The sequence below is a fragment of the Adiantum capillus-veneris genome, chromosome 13 (genome assembly GCF_014529385.1).
Source record: "Adiantum capillus-veneris isolate H3 chromosome 13, ASM1452938v2, whole genome shotgun sequence".
In the NCBI taxonomy this organism is placed as follows: domain Eukaryota; kingdom Viridiplantae; phylum Streptophyta; class Polypodiopsida; order Polypodiales; family Pteridaceae; genus Adiantum; species Adiantum capillus-veneris.
The window spans coordinates 83,720,625-83,739,624 of NC_140943.1; the positions used below are offsets into that span (position 1 = coordinate 83,720,625).

General features: G+C 45.5%; 1 protein-coding gene across 2 annotated transcripts in view; it reads right to left on the reverse strand.

Moving 5' to 3' along the window:
* Positions 1 to 18,580, reverse strand: part of LOC147444362 (protein NRT1/ PTR FAMILY 8.1-like) — a 46,104-nt gene extending 27,524 nt beyond the window's left edge. Inside the window, exons 1-2 of one of the 2 annotated variants that reach the window (XM_086527004.1) lie at positions 18,398 to 18,538; positions 18,249 to 18,332 (exon numbers count right to left, since the gene is read on the reverse strand). In XM_086527004.1, the coding sequence (XP_086383130.1) occupies positions 18,249 to 18,300 (52 nt within the window). In that variant the 5' untranslated portion in view covers positions 18,301 to 18,332; positions 18,398 to 18,538. Of the gene's footprint in view, positions 1 to 18,248; positions 18,333 to 18,397 lie in introns of both variants that reach the window. The other variant, XM_086527003.1, reaches the window with a different exon arrangement.
* Positions 18,581 to 19,000: the final 420 nt, after the last annotated feature.

Consider the following 19,000-nt stretch of genomic DNA (forward strand, 5'->3'; position numbering starts at 1 on the left):
TGTCCACGGACACATAAGGTTGGATGTGTCACGTGACAGTCGGCCATTGCAAGGAAAAGTACCACGAGCGGGAAAGGAGCGGCACGGGATCAGAGTTGCCAGCACTGGGAGGAAGATTAGCGTACAAAAGCTGCAATCGTTGGGTTGGGGGCATCTTTGTTTATTTAATTTTTACGTAAAAATTTTGGTTTTGCTGGAGGTTGTAAAGAATGTTCACATTAAGAGTGAATGGCCACTTAATATAAAAAGTGAGGTACTCTTGTAGCGTTAAATAAACTGAAACGCTGCTAGTAAAGTTGTGTGTAAAAAACTTGACAAAGAGGCAGCCAACGCAAGCAGCCAGCCAGCGAAAAGGGGAAACGCTTGGGGAGGGAATCGCGAAGGGGTGCGTTGCGAAGGAAAGCCAGCTAACCAGGAGTGTGTCCGTTCACTGGGTGCGAGTCTTTCGGGTACGCTGCACACACACACACACACACAACTCTTCTGTCTTCTATTGAATTGAACTCATGTTCGCATATGTGTGCATGTACCACCTTTCTTCTGCTTCCATGCAACTTCGGGAGAGGGGGGAGGGTAGCGGCGAGGGTGGAGGCTCACAACCTACGGGTCCCGGGAAAAAAATTTGCTCTGATATCACTGTGAGGATTAATGGTGCTAATACTATAATTAAGACTTAAAACTTCATACTTAAGATCAAACTGAGACTCAATAAACTGAATGTGTGTTTGATTGATTGAATGAATGCCTTAAAACTGAGTACAATAGGCTTCTTATATAGGAGACGAAGAGACACAAATGAAAAGACACGTCTCAAGGTGAAGAGATGCGACTTTAGACATAAAGACACATCGTTTCGACGAACCATTGGACGAATGGTCGCAACCGTAGAGCGAAGGGGTGTGACCAATCGTCGAAGGAGTGTGGCTTTTGGCGAAGAGGCATGTCTCTTGAGCGAAGAGTCGTGACCATCCAAGCGTAGGGGTTCTCCTTAGCATGGCACTTTGCGTATCTGCAACTAGGAGTAGATGTAATACTGTAACATAGTCACAATCGTGACAGCTATTAGGATAGAGGGGGCAAGGAAGCTGTTCAACAACTCTCCTCTGGTAGAGAATACCTCTGTACTCTTGGATAGCCCATCTAACCCTTTTGACTTCTTTATGCAAGGAATTAGAAGCCTTCGAGTTACAACGAGCTCTTCAGGAGCAGAGATTCTTCTCTCTTCGACGAGAGAAGCCTCCACATCAAGAGGCTCTGGACCAGATCAAGCGGAAACTAGAAGAGCTCAAGCCTCAAGGCTCAGCAGGAGTCTAAGGCTCTGGTCTGGTGTAGCTCATGCCGCTCTCCAGGATACCCTCCACATCAAGAGGCTGTGGCCCATCTGCCTTTTGACTTCTTTATGCAGGGAATTAGAAGCCTTGAAGTTACAACGAGCTCTTCAGGAGCAGAGAATCTTCTCTCTTCGACAAGAGAAGCCTCCACATCAAGAGGCTCTGGACCAGATCAAGCGGAAACTAGAAGAGCTCAAGCCTCAAGGCTCAACAGGAGTCTAAGGCTGTGGTTTGGTGTAGCTCATGCCGCTCTCCAGGACACCCTCCACATGAATGCCCTTATTGCCACTTCTATGAAAAGTGTGCACATGAGGACAAGGATTGCTACTACCTAAAGGGATTGCGACAAATACAGCGAAGTCTTCGTCCTACTCTTCAAGAGGGGTTAGCACTTACATCCAACATGGTTTCCCCCTATGGCCATCCAAACCACATGCCACCTTTGCTGACAACCCCTCCCATGCAAGGTATGCCGAGCGCTTTCCCATCTCAAAGTTTTATCATGCTAATGCTCCCTCAGCTCCTCAGAGCTTCTGCACCTCAACCTCTACCTCCATGCAGCATGAGCAGAGACCACCTCGTCCCCCGACTAGCCCATCCAATCAGCCCATTTTATGCTACAGATGCGGAAAATATGGACATTACCAGAGCAAATGTCCTTTGCCCGAAGGGTCTTCTACAGTAAGAATTGTCCCAAGCAACGCGCATCCACGTCTTCAAGCCTGAGCCCAAACCAAAGAGAGTTCACGTTTCCAAAGAACAACTTGATAGCGGTGAGCACCATTCCTTAGTCGTCACCTACTACTCATGTGGTTACCCCTCACGATAAGAAGCAGCTAATAGAAGAGCCCACTGGTGTCCTCACTTGGGCATAAAGAGCCTCACCCTTCCAGAAGGTCCAACTCTTCCGGCCCCACTCCCTCAACCTAGTCAACCTGCAACTACATACAAGCAGTCCACTAATGCCAATGGCCGACCGACCTCGATGCTATCTGATATTGATGGGGCCTTCTTGGAAGCAATGGCTGACTTGCAGCAAATCAAGGCACAAGAGAAATCCCTCACCAAAGGAGAAAAGCCTGCAGCAGAAACTGTCTTAAAGAACACCTTTCAGCAAGTGTCACTTTACGACATGCTCCAATTGGCTGCAAATCTTCGAAACGACTCACTTATAGTAATTCAATCCATGTACCCTGGGGCCAAGTCCAGTGGCGGGCACCTCCCCGTGCAACCATCTGAGTCCTACATGATCTCTTATCCTGCTGCTCCTCTCACTGATTATAGAAGCCCTTGTCTCACTGTGTCTATTCTGGGGCAACGATTTTCAGGCGTCATAGTGGATGGTGGATCTGGCATCAATTTGATGCCCGGATTTACTATGCATGCATTAGGTCTCTCATTCACAGTGACTTTGGCCAGCCAGCGACCTGTTTAACCCTTGGGCATAGTCGACAAGGTGCCTCTACAGGTGCACGACTTCACATTTAGCCTAGATTTTGTTGTGGTTCGTCTTCCTCACGTTGAGGGCGGCTTTCCCTTGCTCATCGCCAAACCATGGTTGCGGCACACTACAGCACTTCCTAGACGCGGTAACTTCTTCACCTACAGTGCAGTGCCATCTCCAGCCCCAGTTAATGGAGACAACTTCGGTGACTCTGAGGCACGCCCGGCTCTGCTAGACCAGATGCAGTGCAGACGGTCTCGTTCGATGTGGTCTACATCACAGAAGATAAGCTTAGCCGCTTTCAAAGTAATAAAAGAGTAGAGCACTGATGGTTTCCATCTGGAATCGGTATACCATAGAGGGCATCTTTCTTTCAAATCCTAGACCAAGTCAACTTCAACTTCTTGCACAAACTACTCTCTGTGCATTTTGTGCCTGTCCCTGTTGGGGTATAAAGCCCAATGTGGTCGCCCAGGTAAGTGGGCGGGCCGCCAGGTATGTACACATATTCTTTTGTTAAAACCTAATAAGAACTCACTATGCTCTACACATTACAGTAGAGCGAGTTCACCATATCGTTGTGCTCTTCTTCTCGCACTCTCTCTCGCGTCGCACTTCCGCTCGTACTCCTTCAACTGGTATCAAAGCTCAGATCGAGGCTCCGAGCAGCATTTGCAGGTAGCCAAAGTCACCTCCTCAGATTGGAGTGAGATTCGACAGGCGAAGACACGGCCCCAAATCCTGTGGGAGCACCCGAAGGACTTGGTGTTCTCAGAATTTCATTTTGAGGTCATCTCGGCCACCGTTCAGCTTCGACAAAGTTCTGCGCAGGCCATTTTCGACTACGTGGTCTCGGCGGGTGCAGATCCGACTCTGCAAATTTGGGGTTTTCGGCCTACGACTGCAGGTGCTGAGGATATCTACACTTCCAAAGTGCTGATTTGTGGGCTGTCTACACAACGAAGGATGGCTCACAGTTCTTGGAGGCGTCACATACGACACGGGCGCACCTACACACAGACTGTAGGCGACATCCACTAGTTCATCAGGTAGCTTGTGTTTGCTGCTTGATATTCCAGATTTCATCCTGACATTGCAGGTACTTCCACATGGGATGTATTGTCAGAGATGATGTATGTCTGTTGAGGGTTTGCTGATTGTGAGTCACACAACAAACAACCGCCGCAACGGTTACAGCATATAGAGGGAAATTTGTGGATGTATGACTTTGTGGAAAGTCTATGTATTGTCAGATTTACTGCAGCCTTTGTTGAGGGTCGAGTGAGGTTTTATTGAGCTGGGGGATTCTCGAACGTTGAGATCCTTTCGGGGATACAGGTCTTGGAGCGATCCCTCTAGCACCCTTAGATAGGCAACTAGGATGTATTGACTGTGAGTTAGACAGTTGGGATTGCATCTTTGCTTTACTGCCGTTGAGGCATTGTCCCAATCTATGCTTATAGGACAGTGACCAGACAGTGAGAGACAGTACAGGTGGAGGACAGGTTTACCCACAGCTTACAGTGTTAGAGAGACAGTGGTTTTTTGAGCTGTTTTTGGTCTATTTTTTGAGTACACCAGAGCCATTTTACAAAGGAGACTCTGCCGAAATTTATGCAGAATTTGAGCTTTCTTGGTTCATTTGACAGGTTGATATTGGTTCAGAGGTCAGCTTACAGGGGAAACTCTGCCGAATTTTTCCCAGGAAAGTAAACTACTGTGAAGAGTAGCTATGGCTGGATCACAGGACACTGCTCTTTACAATATCAAGAAGCTGGATGGAACCAATTTCCCATTGTGGAAGAAGCAGATTTGGCACGTGTTGGTACAAAAGAAGCAGATAAAACCTATAAAGCTCAAAGGGATAAAACCAGAAGATATGAACGAAAATGAATGGAGCGAAATGGATGAATTGGCACTTTCTATGTAACAAACTTGGACACTCCAAGTCAAGAATCAACCGCGACAGCACCAAATAACCACTTCAAAACAATTCACAGATCACAATAGATTTGCACTGGCCCGGCGGAGTTCCGTGCCTAGAGATATTGGCCCCAAAGACTGGCGCCCCTTTCGGTATTTCTTTTTGTATTAATCAATCATCAAAGTACAAGAGAGCGGTTAGGGTTTCACTCTCAGACTCTGCGTCCAGATGCTCTGAGAAGTGAGGCCCTCACCACTAATTTAAAGGTTACAAGGGATGCCCAAAAGCAGAGCCCCAAAAGCTTTTAAAATCAAAAGCATCAGTTCTCTCTCTCTCTTAGAGAGTCTTTTCTCTTTTTTTTTTATAAAAAAAAAGCAAAAGCAAAATTCGCGTCGCTCATCATTTTCCAAAAAAAAAAAAAAATTAATAATCCGCCTCCGCGATTTCCGGAATTTAGGGTTTTTGGCAAAAATTAGGGTTTGCAGGAATTTTAGGGTTTCTGGCAGAAATTAGGGTTTCTGCTGTCCGCCACGTCATCACTTTGTGACATACCCCCCTCTTGAAAGCATTGTAATCGACCGCGATTACGCCTGCAAAACCGACAAAAGCCATAAACCGTCTTAGCAGACACTGACTGTTAGTACCTACGTACTAGGAACACACATCTAGCACATGTACAAAATCGACAGTCACATCACACGACATCACAGGACATCACCAAACATCACAGGACATCACATGACATTCAACATTCATTCGGATCTTAGACCATGATTTATCGGCAATGTAGCTAGCAATCACATCTAGGTCCAATCGGGACCTCATCGATGTCCGATTGACTAACCCCTATTGCAACCATGTCTATTCGAGATCAATCAGACCAAAATGCTGCAGTCATTTCGGCTATCAGTTCCTGCACTCACAAGAAGTCAAGAACAAATCAGTATCATAATCAGGAATTCCATTTCATAAAGTCATCCAGCAGAATACTGTCAGCTCTCAGTATCCCTGAAGCTCAAAGAGACATCAGTGACTTTAGTATCAAAATCGAGGCATCTGTTGACAAAGGAGTGGAGCGACTCCCCTCTTGTGCATCCCACTGCACCAGATCTTCGGCCAAGCTGAGTTTCTGGGTTCCGTTTGGAGTAGACTATGCTAAACCAAAACATCGAGGTAAAGTTTCACAATCTGAGGAGTATCTGCTAGGTCCTCCTCCTCCATCCACTTCGCATCAAGTGCAGGATAATTCTTGAACTTAACCAAGAACCGCCTTCGGACTTTACCCTTATTCTTCGTATCGTTATGTGCCAAAATCTGTTCAGGAACAAGGATCTCCTCGTTTTCTTCCACTTCGGGTTGCTCATCAGGCTCCCCATCATCAGGCACATCACCCTTAACAGGGTTCAAGAGACTCACATGCAATGCATTATGAATCCTCCAAGTATCTGGCAGGTCCAATCGGAAGGAGACATCATTTATCTTGTCAGTAATCTGGAAAGGTCCGTACTATCACATACTAAGCTTTGGAAAAAGCCTCTCCTTTCCCTTTTTTTTTTCTTAGGCGTGCCTTCTCAAAAGTAAGAGCACCCAATCATCCTCCTTCAGTTTCCAGTCGCGACGATGGCGATCCGCTGCCTTTTTCTGTCGTTCTTGAGACTTCTGTAAAGTCTCGTGAACCTTGGCAAAAGCCGTATCCAAATCTCGCGAATATTCATCCGCTTCAAATTTCTAATCTTTCGTGCTCAGGAAGGATGGAACCTTCGCAACAGTTTCAACAATCTCTCATGGCGTCTTCCCCGTCGAAGAGTGTATCGTGTTATTGTAGGCAAATTCCACCAAAGGTAAGTTCTTTTCCCATTGAGTCTTCTGATGCGAGATACAAGACTTCAATAAATCTAAAATCACTGAATTGGCAATCTCAAATTGCCCGCCAGTCTGCAAGTGGAACGATGACGAGAACTGCAACCGCGTCCCAATGTTCTCCCAAATTGCCTTCCAAAACAAACTCATAAATCTGGGGTCTCTGTCGGAGACAATCGTCTCAGGCGTGCCATGTAATCGGAAAATCATCGTGATCATTCTGTATTCTCGGGAGATTAAAAAAAATGAAATCCATTTCAATATTTTCCCAGGGGCGGGTGGGTGGGTATGGGTAAAGGCTGTAACAATCCCTGTGCCTTATGCCTGTCAAACTTGACCTTCTAGCATACCAAGCAACTGCGCACAAACTCTTCCACATCCTTCTTCAGTCTCCGCCAAAAGAAATCTCTCTCTAGCCCTTTCATGGTGGTAGCAATGCTGCGGTGACCCGTACAAGGTGGACAGTGGCAATCAGTCATAACCTTTTCCCTCAACGGCTGTGTAACGCACAACATAGTCTTTTTCATCAAGTAGCCTTCCCGAAGGGAGTATCCAGCTACTGTCTCCCCATCCCGTATCCGTGTGAAAATATCTGCAAAATCTGTATCTGTGGCACACTGATCGACCATATCCTCGAAGCTCCTATGATGTATCGCGGAAATAGCCAGAACCAACGGTTTCTGAGACAAAGCATCTGCCACCACATTCTTCTGTCCCTGCACATGGACAATCTGGAAGTGAAACTGTGACAAGATGTTCGCCCACCGCATCTGCTTTTCCGAAAGCTGCTTCTGTGACAAGAAGTAGCGCAAACTCTGATGGTCTGTAAAGACAATAAAATCCGCTCCGAGTAGGTAATGCCGCCACTGAGTAAGAGCATGGATAACCGCCAAAAGCTCTTTCTCATAAATCTGTGCTGTCATCTCCGGCCTAGAGAACAAACGGCTCTCGTAAGCTATGACATGGCCTTCTTGCATCAAGACTGCACCCAGACTACGACCACAAGCATCACAATATACTTCGAATGACTTCTGCAAGTCCGGCAAAGTCAAAATAGGTCCCGTAGTCAATTTCTCTTTCAATGTCTGAAAGGCAGTCACCTCTGTGGGTCCCCACGAAAAAGGTACTCCTTTCTGTGTCAAGATATGCAAAGGGGAAGCAACCTCTGCAAACTTTCGTATGAACCGCCTGTAGTATGAACATAGTCCCAAGAAGCTTCTAACTTCATGGACAATCCTCAAATCGGGCCAATCACGGATAGTCTCTATCTTGGCCGGGTCCATTTGCACTCCTGTTGTGTTGCTGACACAATGTGTCCCAAAAAGTGTATCCATGGTAGGAAAAAATTCACTTTTCTTTGCATTAATCACTAGCGTGTGATCTCGTAATGCCTAAAAGACTTGAAGCAGATGATCTCTGTGTTCTGCCTCATTCTTCGAGAAAACAATGATGTCGTCAAAGAAAGTGCCAACAAATAGCCTGTACTCTCGAAAAATCCTGTCCATCATCCGGTTAAATGTCGCAGGAGCATTGGTTAAGCCAAAAGGCATCACCAAAAACTCAAATAACCCAAAAGTCGTCCGAAAAGCTGTCTTGTAGACATCTCCTGGCGCTATCCTGATCTGATGATATCCACTCTTCAAGTCAATCCTGCTAAAGCACGAGGATCCCTGTAACCTGTCGAGTATATCATCGATCCTAGGAATCGGAAATCTGTTCTTGATGGTGATTTCGTTGAGAGTGCTATAATCGATGCACATTCTCCAAGATCTGTCTTTCTTCAAAATCAACAACACTGGAGAGCAATACGGTGAAGTACTAAGCTGGACAAGACCCTTTTCCAAGAGGTCTTTCACTGAGTTCATAATCTTTTCATTCTGTACTCGGCTCACACAATAAGGTGGCCGATTCGGTGGTGTGCTTCCAGATATCAGATCAATGGTATGATCTTCAGGCCCTCTCAAAAGCAATCGGCATGAGCGTGGAGAAAAAAATCTTGGCGTTCTTTTCTTCAGGTCAAAACATATTCAACTTTTATCCATGGTTCAGTTCTCCCAAAAGAATGAGTAAGAAAACTGAAGTTCATCAAGTACAATCTCTAAGCCCTTTATTTATCAAAGTCGCTTTCTCGGCCCGGTAGTCAACCACGGCGTAGTTCTTGTGGTACCAAGGGATCCAGAGTAGAACGTCACTCACGTGCCCTGAACACCCCTGTCATTGCAAACGAAGTTTGCCAATGCTCGGTGTAATGGCAACATCCCATCCGGGTGCCAGTCGAACTACCTCCGCCAGTGGCGTCAGTCTGTCGGGCGCAGTTCCAAATCGAGCCGCCAATTCCAAGTGAAAAGAAGTTGGCCTTGGCTCCTTCAAAAGAGCTTCTTGATCCTTCACTTTGCCCCAAAAAAAAACGGCAAAGTTTGTACTTTCATTCATTTGATTCGGTGCAAGTCCCACGCCATGTGGTACCAGTTCTGCTTTTCTATCTGCCTTTTCTGCCACATTCCTCAGCTGCTCTCGAACTCTCAGACCTGTCGTCGTCTTTATCATTCTGTTCTTTCTGTGCCTTATCAGGGCACTTTGCGGAAATATGTCCATGTTTCCCGCATCCAAAGCACTTCCCCTCTCTGATGAAGCGAGCTCTCTCCTCAGGAGTAAGCTTGGGTCGTGCATCCTTTTTTTTTTTCTCTGGGTTGCTCTTTTTCATTCTACTTTCATTCCCAGAAGTCTGTTTGGCTCGTTGTGTCATGGCCTCATCTGTGGGGTAGGTCAGACTGCCAGAGTGAATGGCAAAGCCCCGCTTCGCATGACTCATCAACTCCTGAATAGAAGCTGACTTCTGTTCCAAGCAGTGATCTCGGATCTCTGTAGGTAGACCCAAGGTAAACCGCTCAATTTGTTCTCTGAACGAGATCTTCTTGAATGAAGAGGCGGGTAGAAAAGAGCTCCAGAATCTTTCACAATAAGAATTCACTGTATCGCTCTTGGTCATCCAGAGATGGTTCCAAGCAGCTCGTATATCTCGCTCAAACTCTTGAGTCAACCAAGAAGAAATAAAAAGCCTCTTGAATTTCAGCCATGTAACTGGCACAGTCTTGCTTAATAGAAGCGTGGACCACCAAGTACGAGCATTCCCCTCAGAGTAAGAGGCAGCTCTCCGAATCTTGGAGTGCTCTGAATAGCGTCCTCCCGCAAAAGCGATGTCAAACTGCTGTATAAGAGACAAAGCCTTCGAAGCATCTGAGTATCCTGAAAAGTATCAAACTTGATCGAGTGGCCACCTTCCTTAAACTCTCGGACTTTCTTGCTGTTATCTTCGAGAAAGTCATACTGGTTGGCTTTGTAAAAATTCTTCTTGTTCGCATAAAACTTTCCGTCATCGGAATCTGAGCTGTCTGTAGACGAGTCCTCAGTAGAACTGTCAGTCTCTGGGCGAGATGTAGCCTTCTTTGCCTTTTTCTTGCCCGTTCCGAAGCTTTGTGTCTTGCTTCGCTTTTTGCTTTTTTTTCTGTCTTCTTCGCTCTAATCCGAGGAGCTAGAAGAACTGTCAGAAGAAGAAGAAGAAGAACTGGGTACTCCTTCAAATCGAACACGCTTCTTCCGTTTCTTTGCTTTGTCGAATGTCGACTGACGACCCAAATATCCCGGGGAGTCAGTACCTTTGTTCTGCTTTTTGCCGTGCTTTTTGCCTTTCTTTTGCACGTCGAAAAGCTGAGCAATCCGTGCATCAACCACGTTCTCCAGTTCCTTCTCCGTATATTTCTTGGAGGTAGAAGGTTTCTTGAGAGCGGGTTTCAGGAGTGGTGTTGTGGTTCTCTGCCACTCCATCTGTACCTCTTTCAAAGAGGTCTGGTTCATATATTTTACCATCTTCGGGTCCTTGGCAAAATTGAGCATCATCTTTGTTGCATCGCCAATCAATTGACGACGCTCCATCTCTGTTTGCTCCGCCTGAGTAGGCCGAGGCGGGCCATACTCTGTCTGAATCTTCGTTGTGATCCCAGCTCGCATCTCCAGATGCAGAGGGAGTCGACTGATCATTGCCTGAAGCCATAGGTGCCGCGGAAAAAAAAAATTCGGGGATCGGATTTCCCGTAGAAGAGAAATCGGCCGTGCTCTGATACCACTGTAACAAACTTGGACACTCCAAGTCAAGAATCAACCGCGACAGCACCAAATAACCACTTCAAAACAATTCACAGATCACAATAGATTTGCACTGGCCCGGCGGAGTTCCGTGCCTAGAGATATGGGCCCAAAGACTGGCGCCCCTTTCGGTATTTCTTTTTGTATTAATCAATCATCAAAGTACAAGAGAGCGGTTAGGGTTTCACTCTCAGACTCTGCGTCCAGATGCTCTGAGAAGTGAGGCCCTCACCACTAATTTAAAGGTTACAAGGAATGCCCAAAAGCAAAGCCCCAAAAGCTTTTAAAATCAAAAGCATCAGTTCTCTCTCTCTCTTAGAGAGTCTTTTCTCTTTTTTTTTTATAAAAAAAAAGCAAAAGCAAAATTCGCGTCGCTCATCATTTTCCAAAAAAAAAAAAAAATTTAATAATCCGCCTCCGCGATTTCCGGAATTTAGGGTTTTTGGCAAAAATTAGGGTTTGCAGGAATTTTAGGGTTTCTGGCAAAAATTAGGGTTTCTGCTGTCCGCCACGTCATCACTTTGTGACATTCTACCATTATGCTGACTTTGGCAGAAAGCGTTTACTTCAATGTAGCAGACGAGATGTTGGCTTATGAAGCATGGACAAAGTTGAGTGATCTTTATGAGAAGCAGAGTGCAGCTTCACAGGTATACTGGCTTAAGAAGCTTGTTGATTTGAAGATGAAAGAAGGGACACCTATGTCCAATCATCTGAATGAATTCAACACCATCTACAGTCAGTTGTCAGCTCAAGGTGTCAAGTTTGATGAACCTATTAGAGCTATGTTCCTGTTGATCACATTGCCGGAAAGTTGGGACACTTTTCGCACAGCTTTGAGTAATTCTGCACCTCCAGATGGTTTGACCATAGCAAGTGTAGAAGGCAGTCTGCTTACTGAAGAAACCAACAGAAAGACAATGGACAAAGGCAAAGGAACAGCCTTAGTTGTCAGGGGAAGGACCAAAGAAAAGTACAAAGGTGGAAAGAGGAATCAGTCTCGTAGCAAGTCCCGCAGTGCTAAAGGCAAGAGTGACATAGAATGCTACCATTGTGGCAAGAAGGGTCACATGAAAAGAGACTGCAGAGAATGGAAAGCAGAAAAAGGGAAAGAGAAAGCTGAAGACCATGGTGAGAAGAACAAGTCCTCAGTGAAGATTCAAGAAATAAATGTGACAAACACTGTTGCAGAGGATGACAGTCTAGTGTCAGGAGACATCTACTTCTTGAAGAATACAATGGACTCAGCTCTTCTTACAGCATCTGATGGAAATGCACTCAGTGACTGGATTATAGACTCAGGGGCATCACTTCATGTCTCGAAACAAGGAGAGGTTTACCTCTTATGTGACCACTAAAGATCATGTTCGGCTAGGCAATGGGCAGACATGTGAGATCTTAGGTGTTGGAGATGTTCAATTGAAGTTTCAGAATGGCTCTTCTTTCACGCTGAAGAATGTGAGACATGTTCCCGCAATTACAAAGAGCTTGATCAGCACAAGTTTACTTGATGATGCTGGCTACATCACCACTTTTGGACAGAACATGTGGAAGATATCCAAGGGTTCTATGACAGTAGCACATGGAGTAAAGTTTGGAGGACTTTACATGATTTATGTATCAAATGTCTCTAAAAATGTAATCAATGTAACCGAGCAGCCGAACGTTTCTTTGTGGCATAGCCGGTTAGGACATATGTCCAAGAAGGGAATGGAAATCTTGTCTCGTTCTGGTTATTTGCCTGGCTTTTCATTTAATGATTTTGAATTCTGTGAACATTGTCTGTATGGTAAGCAAACACAGCAGCCACATAAGCATAGAAGCAGTAGAAGAGATACACAGTTGACACTTGTTCATAGTGATTTGTGTGGACCTATGCTTAACCTATCTCTAGGGGGAGCTTCTTACTTTATGACATTTATAGATGATTACTCGAGGAAAGTATGGGTTTACTTTCTCAAGCACAAGGATGAAGCGTTTAGTGTTTTCAAAACGTTTGTGACACTTGTGGAGAATCAGAGTGGCAAGAAGCTTAAATGCTTACGCACTGACAATGGTGGAGAGTATGTTTCAAAGGCCTTTCAGGACTTTTGTGAGTCAAAAGGTATAAAACGTGAACTTACTGCTCCTTACAATCCTCCTCAAAATGGTGTTGCTGAGAGGATGAATAGGACCATACAAGAGAAGGTCAGAAGTATGTTGTCTAATGCACAACTGCCAAATGGGTTTTGGGCTGAAGCTGTATCAACAGTTGTTCATCTTATAAATAGATCTCCTAGCAAGGTTTTGCAGAAGGATTCAGTGGTAGAGATGGTATGGTCAAGCAAAATGCCCTCATACAAGCATCTCAGAGTCTTTGGTTGTGAGGCATATACTCATGTTCCAAAGGAATTTAGGAACAAACTTGAGTCAAAGAGTAGAAAGTGCATCTTTCTAGGCTATGGTAATTCTGGTGAGATGGGGTACAGACTTTGGGATCCCGAATCCAGAAAGGTTATCCGCAGCAATGATGTTCACTTTAATGAAGCCAAATATCATTCTAAACCAGAGAGGGTTGAGGAGATTACAAGAGTTGTCTTCCAAGAAGATGGACCTGCACGTGCAAGACAAAATGTCAAGGCTCAAGAGGAGCAAGGACAGGATAGAGTAGAACGACAGGTTGTGGCTGAGCCTCAACCACCTATTTTGCGTAAATCGGGACGGATCTCACGACCTCCTGATCGGTTTGTTCCATCTATGAACTATGTCATGTTGACTGATTACAATGAGCCTTCATGTTACAAGGAAGCAGTGCAAATGAAGGACTCCGGGAATTGGCAATTGGCCATGCAATCAGAGATGACAGCTCTGCATAAAAACTAGACATGGAAGCTAGTTAAATTACCACAGGGCAAAAAGGCTCTACCTTGTAAATGGGTTTACAGGTATAAGATTACCGCTCATGATAGTCAACCAAAGTACAAAGCAAGGCTTGTTGCCAAGGGCTTTAAGCAAGAACAAGGCATTGACTTTGATGAAGTCTTCTCTCCGGTGGTCAAGATGACTACATTGAGATGCTTTCTTGCATTGGTTGCCATATTAGATTTGGTGTTGCACCAAATGGATGTCAAGACAGAGTTCTTGCATGGTGATTTAGATGTGGAAATTTACATGCAGCAGCCAGAAGGGTTTGTTGAGAAAGGCAAGGAAGATATGGTATGCCAGTTGTTAAAGAGTCTTTATGGCTTAAAACAATCACCGAGGGCATGGTACCATAAATTCCACAAGTTTATGCTTTCTCAAGGCTACAAACGTAGTGAGTTCGATCACTGTCTATGTACAAAGAAGGCTAAGGATGGCAGTTGGCTGATCCTTATTTTGTATGTGGATGACATGTTGATTGCTGGCAAGCACTTGGAAGAAATTTCAGCTTTGAAGTCAAAGATGGCAAGATCGTTTGACATGAAAGACATGGGTGAGGCAAGTCATATACTTGGTATGCGCATTGAGAGAGACAGATCAAAGAAGTTGATCTGGTTATCTCAAACAGAGTATATTGACAAGGTTTTGCAACGTTTCAATATGGAGAAGGGAAAGGCATTGAGTGTTCCATTGCCACCATATGTGAAACTTAGCAAACAAGATTGTCCTGTGTCTGAGGAAGAACGGGTTGAAATGGATAAGATTCCATATGCGTCTGCAGTGGATAGTTTGATGTATGCAATGATTGCTACTCGCCCAGACATTGCATTTGCAGTGGGAGTAGTAAGTCGATACATGTCAAACCCAGGCAAGAAACATTGAGAGGCAGTGAAAGGAATATTGAGATACCTGAAAGCTACAAAGAGTATGCGTATATACTATGGGAGTCAGGAGCTAAGTGTTTTACAGACTCAGATTATGCAGGTGACTTAGACAACCGAAGGTCTACGTCAGGGTATGTCTTTACATTGGCTGGTGGAGCAATATCATGGCGTTCTAGATTACAAGATTGTGTTACTCAGTCTACTACAGAGGCTGAATATGTTGCAGTATCACAGGCATGCAAAGAATCAATTTGGCTTAATCGACTAGTAACAGATTTGGGAATCAAAGAAGAGATGTCTGTGTTATATTGTGATAGTCAAAGTGCTATACAATTGGCTCGCAATCCAGTTTATCACTCAAAGACAAAGCATGTGGATGTGAAGTATCATTTCATCAGGGAAATGCTCGAGGATAGGCAACTTCAGCTTGTCAAAGTTCACACCACAGAAAATCCTGCTGATCTACTTACAAAAGGACTTCCCTCAGAGAGTTTTGCGCATTTTCGCAAGCAGTTAGGTGTAGGGTAGTACATCACTTCTCTACATCTCTTGTATATTAGCTTGTATAGTAGCTTCTCTCACACTTAAAGTACCACATTGGACTTTAAGTGGGAGGTTGTTGGGGTATAAAGCCCAATGTGGTCGCCCAGGTAAGTGGGCGGGCCGCCAGGTATGTACACATATTCTTTTGTTAAAACCTAATAAGAACTCACTATGCTCTACACATTACAGTAGAGCGAGTTCACCATATCGTCGTGCTCTTCTTCTCGCACTCTCTCTCGCGTCGCACTTCCGCTCGTACTCCTTCAGTCCCACCCCTCCCCTCTCTCCTTTTCTCTACCCTCTCTCTCTCTCCTCGCCCCTACCCTCCCCCTCTCGTCCCTCACCACCCCCCCAACCCCCCCCCCCCCCCCCCCCCCCAGCCCTACCCTCCCTCCCCCCTCGCCCCTACCCACCCCCTTCCCCTCTCACCCTCACCACCTCCCCCTCGCCCCTACCCACCCCCTTTCCTCTCTCACCACCCCTCTCGCGCCCCTACCCACCCCCCTTCCCCACCCCCTCCCTCGTCCCTCTGCACCCCCCATCTCGTCCCTACCTAGCCTCCTCCCCTCTCTCCCCTCACCACCCCCCACTTCGTCCCTACCCACCCCCCTCACTCACTCTCGCCCCTACTCACACCCCCCCCCCCCCTCTCACCCACTCTCGCCCCTCACCACACCCCTACCTCTCCCCCCTCGCCACTCTCCACCCCCCACCTCGCCCCTACCCAACCCCCTCCCCTCTCGCCCCACCACCCCCTCACCCACTCTCGCCCCTACCCACCCCCTCCCTCTCTCCCCTCGTCCTCTCCACACACCCCTCCCCCCTTGGGCCTTCTTCAATTTCTGCTTTCTATACAGCCTATCTCATTGTGGCAAGGTTGCCATACTTCTTCACTTCTTCAGTTTCTGCTTTCTGTACAGCCTCTCTCAGTGTGGCAGGTTCCCGTACTCTGTCATATTCTGCAAATACTTACATATCATCATTTTATCTCCAGATAACTTCATACTGCCTCACATCGTACATCACATTACGAGAAGAAGTCATGTGTCTAACTGCACCACTGTCAATGATCCAATCTCGAGAGTCGAGGAAAGTAAAATTCCCCTCCTGCTCCAGAGGTAGCTGATCATGTGGGATCTCCAACTGTGTAATGAAATAATCGCTCTGAACATAAAATTTATTGAAGCCAATAGATAACCTCTCTATACTTGCAAACTTCTACCTCAAAAAATTACACCGAATGCGATAGTAACAAATCTGAATCTGAAAAGAAAGCCCTCTCGAAAAACGCCAAAAAAGCACCGAACATGTCACAAAAATGCTTCAAGATCAAATCTTAATATCGGATCTCTAATACCATGTGAGAAGTGGCAACAGAAGATGGACGGATATAATTGAAAACAACATGCGCACAGTCCCTTATATCCGATGGATGACAGTAGCAACCTCTGAATGTGGGACCTCAAAGCACAACCTAAATCTTATCCAATTTCTATAACAACACGAGACTCAAGCAGTGGCTCCCACTTCCTCGGCATAGCCTCAAGACTTATTTAGTATCTAGATGGTGTGGCACACTAAAACTCGCCCTTGATACACCACAGGCTTATCACTGTCAAATATCACTTTGCATAATAGATAAATACTAATCATCGGCTAGAGTTTCAATGAGAGGGACATATGTGTAGAGATACAGCATAATAAATGAGTAGAGATATGGATAACTTAAAAGACTGAGGGAGAGATAGAGAGAGAAGACTGAGAGTGACAACATTGATCCGGAACGAACGGGCCCCTTCATAAGAATATGTTTATTCCTCCAGAATTACAAGTGTATAGGCTGAAAATTCAGCATGGAATCACCGTCAAACAAATAAGAAAATAATCATGTTGGTTTCCCCTCGTTTGCATGTGTTGCCCTTACAAGCACATACAAGTGTTGAAGAAACGCACCCATCTGTGTGCCACCCAAAGGCCTACCAATGGAGGTATGTCTAATCAATCATGGCCCCATAAACGCAAGAACACATGTCCAATTCTGTAATCTTTCAATCGGAAAGACAACATATATAATCTTCTATAAATTTCTATGATTCATGGGTGTCAAAGGTTGATGACACACACAAATAAAAGGTGGTACATCTTTGTGATACTCAAGCACCGGATGCGTGAGTCTGACTCTGAAGCAAGATGGCTCGACTAGTTCCCGAAGGAGGCGTGACCAATCTCCTACTTTTCCTTTAACCTATAGCTATTGATAACATGTCCATACAACATGGAGTACAAATGGTGGAGCTCTAGCTTGTACACAGGCTTCCGGAGACTGGTGGACATTGATGGCGGTTGCATGCACTTAGTTGCCATTGGTGGACAAGATGGTCTGCTTTGGTGCCTTGCAGAATTCTGTAGAGAGGTGTGCTTGGTGCAGTAGTGGATTGGACTTGCGGATTCCTTCGTCACTCTTGAAGACCCTAGATCCCTAGTACCCAAGATCTGAGAGGGGGTGTGAGTTTTGGAGGTCATCTCTTGGGTTTTCACATCTAGATCTTATGAGTGAGACCTTCTTTGTGGTTGTGCCCGGCTTTTGTAGAGTCTATAGACATCATGAGAGATTTTTCCCAAAATTTGTTTGATGTGCTACTTGAGGCCTTTTGGTGGGCAGCCTATTTTTATGCTTTTGGACCCTTCATATTCCTATTTATTTGACATGGGTTATTGAGATGTGGGTCAAGCAGTGCACAAGAGCTTTGTACTCTCCTGTCATAACAGAGTTGTTCCTTGTAGGGCTTGTCCATACTCTCTCTCTCTCTCTCTCTCTCTCTCTCTCTCCCCCCAAACCACATGTTCCCTTGCAGCTTGAATTCCACCTTCTTCTCAGAGCCCCCCTTCTTTAGCTGCAATACCTCCATTATCTCCAATAGGGCTGATAGCATAACCCATACTCCCATAGATATTTCTGATAGAGATGAGGTTCCTGTTACTGTACTTATGACTCGATATGAGGAAAATTTCTCGCATCTGATCAAATTGTATATGCTAGGAAACCTAAGGGGCTGAAAAACAAGAACTATTATTTTCGTTTGGATATGTTTAGTTATATTTTGTTTACTACCTCTGATGTAATAGACATTTTTTATGCTTTATCTTGAGGTAGTAGAAGACAGTTTTCTGTAAAACATGGAATAGAGAAATTGAGGGGTTGGGTTTGGGGTAGGTACCCTCTTGACTGTCATGGGGTTGGAGGGATGGTGCTTCTGCGTGTGTGCGCATTTTGAGCCTTACCTATTGCTATCCGTGGGAGTCTGAAAATGAGCAGTTAGAGATGGTGAGAGAGAGAGAGAGAGAGAGAGAGAGAGAGAGAGTATACCTATAATGAAAAAGCAAGCACGCCAGCCTCCTGTTCGAGCGCGAAGAGCAGGTCGACAGCGGTAATCGACAGAGCCATCTAGGGTGAAGGCAGAGTCGTGGCCTGCGTCAAGGAGAGGGAGCTCTGTGAGTGAAGCAGGAACCATGGCTTGGACCCCTACTCACGAGACCACCTCCAAAGGTTACAATGACTTTAGAACTATAATTCAAACAGTGACCCACCCGCAACTCAATAAGAGCGTGATCATGCGGGTTTAGTTATCCGTAATGCATAACTAAGGAGTCGGAGTGTTAGGATTTGACGCCCTTCTTCCCTTCTTTGACTCTCTAGCCCTTCGTATGAAGGCCACTTTGAGGCAACGCCGGTGTTTTGAAGGGAGAAGGAAAAATCTGCCCATCCTCATGGAAGGATGCTAATCCCACTCTCCTGTCATTAGAAGGGCAACCCTTAGGAAAGCCCTTCGTGGAGATCAAGGCCCACCAACGATAGGAGTGGAGACATTTGCATTCACATTCACATTTTACATATTAACAAGAATTAAAAGTAGATGAGGGGGATCGGGGTCTGTGGTTAAGCCATTCATAATTTGGTAATTTTCCAAAT